Source organism: Myotis daubentonii, chromosome 5 (genome assembly GCF_963259705.1).
Source record: "Myotis daubentonii chromosome 5, mMyoDau2.1, whole genome shotgun sequence".
NCBI lineage: Eukaryota > Metazoa > Chordata > Mammalia > Chiroptera > Vespertilionidae > Myotis > Myotis daubentonii.
In genome coordinates this window covers 21,877,272-21,883,449 of record NC_081844.1, presented here as the reverse complement: position 1 = coordinate 21,883,449, position 6,178 = coordinate 21,877,272, and the positions used below count along the sequence as shown (strand labels likewise).

At 41.2% G+C, this 6,178-nt stretch overlaps 1 protein-coding gene across 1 annotated transcript; it reads left to right on the top strand.

Moving 5' to 3' along the window:
- Positions 1-488: 488 nt before the first annotated feature.
- On the top strand, positions 489-1,436 carry LOC132234498 (putative olfactory receptor 7A2). The gene has a single exon (XM_059695450.1). The coding sequence runs from the start codon at positions 489-491 to the stop codon at positions 1,434-1,436; it is 948 nt and encodes a 315-aa protein (XP_059551433.1).
- The last annotated feature ends 4,742 nt before the right edge of the window (positions 1,437-6,178 follow it).

Sequence of the window (6,178 nt, the reverse complement as noted above, 5' to 3'; positions counted from 1 at the left end):
GTTTGCAGATTTTGCCTAAATACACATAAAAAAACAGAATGTCCTCGTCACTTGCTCCTCTAGACCTGCTCTCATTTTCTTCGTATGCTCTCTCACCATCTGTAATGTTATATCTATATATTTCTATTATTTGCTTATATATTCTTGCCCCAGATTGAGTTGTAGGCACTTTTGTTCTTCAGCACCCTCTACTCGCACCTCAGACAGTGCTGAAACCATGGTCAGCACTCAGTTCATATTCCTGAAATGCAGGAAAAAGTTCTCATTAAAACTGTATTATACCTGACATCTTAGGAAAAAAGCAGATTGGGACAAAAATTTCTACTCAGAAATGACACAGGAAGGCCCACCAAATCCAGACCAAAATACTGAAACTAATTTCCTAACTGCAGGAGACACACTGTAGCATTAGAGCCATGTGAGTAATACTAGGTTGTGTGAAAAGTCCTCATGCTCTTTTCTTCTTTCTTGGAAGTCACTCCCACCTCATGGAACCAGGGAATCTTACAGGAGCATCAGAATTCATTCTCCTGGGTTTTTCAGAGGAACCAGAACTGCAGCCCCTCATATTTGGGCTTTTCCTCTCCATGTACCTGGTCACAGTGTTGGGAAACCTGCTCATCATCCTGGCCGTCAGCTCAGACTCCCACCTCCACACACCCATGTACTTCTTCCTCTCCAACCTGTCCTTGGTAGACATCTGTGTCACCTCCACCACCGTCCCAAAGATGCTGTGGAACATCCATACACAGAGCAAAGCCATCACCTATGAGGGCTGCATCAGCCAGACTTATTTTTTCTCACTCTTTGTAGTGTTGGATGACTTGCTCTTGACTGTGATGGCTTATGATCGCTTCGTGGCCATCTGCCACCCCCTGCACTACACAGTCATCATGAACCCCCGGCTCTGTGGACTGCTGGTTCTGGTGTCCTGGATCACAAGTGCCCTGCATTCCTTGTTAGAAAGTTTACTGTTGTTGCGACTAACCTTCTGTACAGACTTGGAAATCCCCCACTTTTTCTGTGAACTCAATCTGATGGCCCAACTTGCCTGTTCTGACAACTTTCTTAATAACATGGTCATGTATTTTATAACTGTGCTACTGGGTGGTGGTCCCCTCACTGGTATCATTTACTCTTACTCTAAGATAGTGTCCTCCATACGTGCAATCCCATCAGCTCAGGGGAAGTATAAGGCATTTTCTACGTGTGCGTCTCACCTCTCAGTTGTCTCCTTATTTTATGGAACAAGCCTCGGAGTGTATCTCAGCTCTGCTGCTGCCCACAGCTCACACTCAAGTGCAGCAGCCTCAGTGTTGTACAGTGTGGTCACACCCATGCTGAACCCCTTCATCTACACTCTCAGGAACAAAGACATAAAAGGGGCCCTAAAACGATTCTTTGGGATGGCAGCCATAATAAAACAGCTGTGCTGAGTCTGAAAAAGTGCACTTAATTTCCAGGTTTCAAGAATGAAAACCAGAAATTAAGAACCTTTCATCAGATTGTGTTTGTACAACTTGCTTCTTTTATTTATTTCCTCGAATTTCCTCCTGTTTTAGTTCAACTTCTCTATACAATTTAAGTAACCATTTCATTGCACTTTCTGCTACGCCTATTATACAGAAAGTCTTTCCCTTTCTCCTTTGTTCTAACCTAACAGCTATTCCCAACCTTGATCAGAATGCAAGTTCCAGTTTATTTCATGGACAACATGGATTTCTGAAGATTAATTTATTCTCCAATAATATACATCATTGTAAGGAAATTGCTCTTATTTTATAGATAGAATAGTCATAAGTTGTATTATTCATGTGGGATAAACTTTGCTTGGTTACTCACACTATTTATATAATTTCATTCCAGAAAAATCGGACACCTCAATTTTATCTTTTATGTTTCTCATTCTTTATACATCAAAACTTTCACTGTTCTGATTGTCGAGCTGCAGCGGGAAGGCCAGGGAGGGTTGGGGGGCAGGAGGTAGGGGGGTAAGAGATCAACTAAAGGACTTGTATGCATGCATATAAGCATAACCAATGGACATAAGACACTGGGTGATAGGGGAGGCTAGGGGACTGTCTAGGGCGGGGGGATAAAATGGATACATATGTAATACCCTTTGTAATACTTTAAGCAAAAAAAAAAAAAAAGAATTAAAAAATATATATATATATATACTTCTATGCCTGGAATAAAAAAAAAAAAAAACTTTCACTGTTCTTCCTGACAATATTGACTTTATCCTTGTTCCTTATAAGTCTTGGCCTATTGATGGTAATGCTATAGGCTGAAAATGCCTGGGCACTGGCCTTGGGCTCTGCTACTGGTTCCTCAGACCACATCGATGTGATGGCTGGATGGGCTCTTGTGGTCCTATAAAGTTGCAACAATCATGAGGGGTCTATGAAATCCCAAGGTTTATTATTCACAGGTCCTGTAGAGTACACAACATCCAAAGGGCCACATCAGAAGATCTCTAAATAGGGGAAGGGAGGAAGAAAGGAGAGATATAGAGAGAGAATAGATTGAGTTGGGAGGGGAGAACTCAGTGCTTCTTAGTAGCCTTGTCATAAAGCTGGCAATAGGATTATTTGAGACTAGCGGCCCCGTGCAGGAATTCGTGCACCAGTCGGGTCTCTCGGCCTGGCCTGCAGGATTGGGCCAACACCAGCTCTCTGACATCTTCCGAGGGATCCCGAATTTTGAGAGGGGCAGGTCAGGCCAAGAGACCCCACCAATGCATGACCAGGGTCAGGGAGGGATGCGGAAGGTTGGTCAGCTGGAGAGGGATGGTGGGAGGGCTCCAGGGCATGTCTGGTTCATCTTGCTCAGTCCCAATTGGCCAGACCCCAGCAGCAAGCTAACCTACCAGTTTAAGCATCTGGCCCCTGGTGGTCAGTGCATGTCATAGTGAGCAGTTGCTTGGCCCTAGCATATCATTAGCTTATTTCACTTTCATTGGTGAATGGATGACTGGACACTTAGCATATTAGGCTTTTATTATATAGGAAAGACGTCTTTGAAACAGATGCCTCATACATCAAAAGTTTCATGCCAGGTATTTACACTAATATCATGCTACTAGGATTTATAACTAATCTCCTAGTTTTATTATCTTATTCAACTCAGTGTCCAGAATACCTAGAAACCTTTCCATTTTTTGTGTCTTTTTTTCATATTTTTTAAGCATATTTTTATTGATTTTAGAGAGGAAGGAAAAGGGAGAGAGAGAAACATCAATGAATGATGAGAGAGAATCATCCATCTGCTGCCTCCTGCTCTCCCCTGTCCTCCTGGGGATTTAGCCCACAACCCAGGCATATGCCCTTGACCTGAATTGAACTCAGGACCCTTTAGTCTGCAGTCCAACCCTCTATCTACTGAGCCAAATTGGCTAGGGCATTTTTTTGTGTCTTCTTCAATAACATTCAGCAATATGTTATAGTTTTCAATGTACAGGTCTTTCACTTCCTAAGTTATGTTTACTCCTAGTACTTTATTCTTTTTCATGCAGTTGTAAGTGGGATTAATTTTTTAATTTCTCTCTCTGACAGTTTGTTATTAGACAACATATATTTCTGTAAATTGATTTTGTATCCCACAATGTTGCTGAATTCATTTCTTGGTTCTAACAAATTGTTTTTATTTTAAACTAGAGGCCCAGTGCACAAAATTCATGAACTTGGTGGGGAGCGGTGGTTCCTTCAGCCCGGCCTGTACCCTCTTGCAGTCCGGGACTCCTTGGGGAATGTCCGACTGCCAGGAAGCCCAGCTTCTGGCTGAGCAGCGCTCTCCCTGTGGGAGAGTAATGACCACCAGGGGAAGCTCCTCCATTAAGCATCTGCCCCCTGGTGGTCAGTGTGTATCATAGCAACCAGTCGTTCCGCCTTTCTTTTTTTTTTTCTTTTTTTTTCTTTTTTTTATGTATGGGTGAAGGTGCCAAACAAGCTGGTCTGACACCCACATGTCGTTCCGCCTTTTATTCAGCCAGTTGGTCATTTTGAATATTAGGCTTTTATTATATAGGATTACTTATTGGAGTAAATGAATTAAATAAACTGAATGTATTTAAAATGCAAACTTTTCTGAATTAAAGCAGCCATACAGAAATTAAGAGTACATGTAATTACCTTGATCCTCTGCTTCCTTATTTTTGATGGTGATGTGAGATGATAAACTTAATTCAGTCAATTTTGTTAATAAATAAAATATTTGGGAATATTTTGTGAGTCTAAGAATTCTTTCACAGGAATGGACTATATGTATGTGACATGTGTTACATTTTACATAATTTTCTTTCTAATAAACACACACGTATATGTCCAACACAGACTCATTGAAATTTTCATCTTTCATTTTAAAGAGAACTTGAAAAAAAATTGAAGAAAATAGGAGCTAAAAGACAAAAGATTGAATCAAAGTGAAATTAAAAGAAAGTGGAAATGTAGACACAAAGATTTAAAGTAGAATTGTTGAAGACAATGGCAGCAGAGCTGGTGGAAGTTGCTCTCTTCTCCTCCTGGCCTGAACTTGGAATCACAAATAAATTATACAACAATCAACCTGAAGATCCCACTGAAAACAGCTGAAAAGAAGTCTTACAACCAAATATTTGCAGAAGAAGCCACATCGAGACCAATGCCATCTTTCCTGGGGCAAACACTTCCCTCGAATCTGCATCAGCCAAGGGCAGTGGTCAGCAAACTGTGGCTCCCAAGCCACATGGGGCTCTTTGGCACCCTTGAGTGTGGCTCTTCCACAAAATACCGACTTCTGCGCATGGGCCACGAAGTTTCAACCGCACCGTACGTGCACACCCGCCCTTGGTATTTTATGTAAGAGCCACACTCAAGGGGCCAAAGAGCCACATGTGGCTCGTGAGCTGCAGTTTGCAGACCACTGGGGGGAATAGAAGGATATACCATCTAGGTTTGCATAAGTGCATTTTCTGATGTGCACTCAATGACAAAATCGCCTGTATCAACATTTCTCAGAACATGTCCCTGTTTGTTAAGCAGTGCATGACTGTACATCTTCATTCAAATTCTTAAGCAAACACAATTTTTGGTGAAGATGGCCTACAACTACCTACCCCTTACTCAACAACAGGACCAAAACTTGCTACTCAGAGTGGTCCTCAGAGCAGCACCTGCAAAATCAGCATTTTCCTGGACCTTATGAGAAATGCAGATGCCCTGGGCCCACCAGCACCTCCTGAATCAGTATCTGTGCTTGAACTAGAATCATGGGTGATTCATATTGATAAAGACTAACAGCAATTTAAGCAAACATAACCAGTCAGGAGAGCCTATGGGAGGAGGTAGCACTAATGGAATTTGTCACACTGTATGTAATCATGAGAGCCCTACAGGAAGAACGCTATGTTTATAAAACATGGCTTGGCATGTCTGCATGCATGGGTTGCAATACTTTCTTTTTCCTGAATAAATCCTTTTGGTGATGAGACACCTAGTCAATGTTATTTTTTTAAGTCAATAATATGTACTGTGAAGTTGAAAAAGAGCTCATCTAGACTAGAAATTTTTACCTTCTAAATATGACATAACTATTTGTGTTGGGTATTGCAAGTATTTAGCAGGCTATGTTCAGATATTCCCTCATTGGGAACCACTGCACAGTTTGAGAACTGAAAGCATCATGACAGATTGTAATCAACACCTTACTCTGATTATAATGTTGGATTGGTAACTAAACTTCTTCAAGCCCACTTCTGCAATGGAGAATGAAGGTCATAATTTTAGCACTTCAGAGAAAGCACTTTAATAAAATTTAAATCAAACAATGTGTATAATGTACTAAACGCAGATTGTATAGCATAAAATTATATAAGTGCTTCATAATTAACAAAGATCTTATAATGTGGGACTCTTATCTGCTGATATAAGTATGAAATTTCTCATTGAACTGGCAAATGTGTCATGAAGTCAAGGAAGGTGGTGCCCAAGCTTTACATCAAAGTCACACAGTCCTCTTCCTTGTTGAAGAGAGAAATAGCAATTTTCTGGAGGTATCATGGCTTGTGCCCCACAACAAGTCAGTACTTTGAAAACCCAAAGTTCCTAGACAAGCCAGTTTCCTCAGTCTTGGACTTTTGAGAAAATGTAACTCAGAGTTGGGTAAGATGCTGGGAGATGAGACCTCAAGAGGGTCATGG

Bases quoted from the DNA above. Each gene is read 5' to 3' on its own strand.
- LOC132234498 (XM_059695450.1), top strand. From the start codon at position 489: ATGGAACCAGGGAATCTTACAGGAGCATCAGAATTCATTCTCCTGGGT.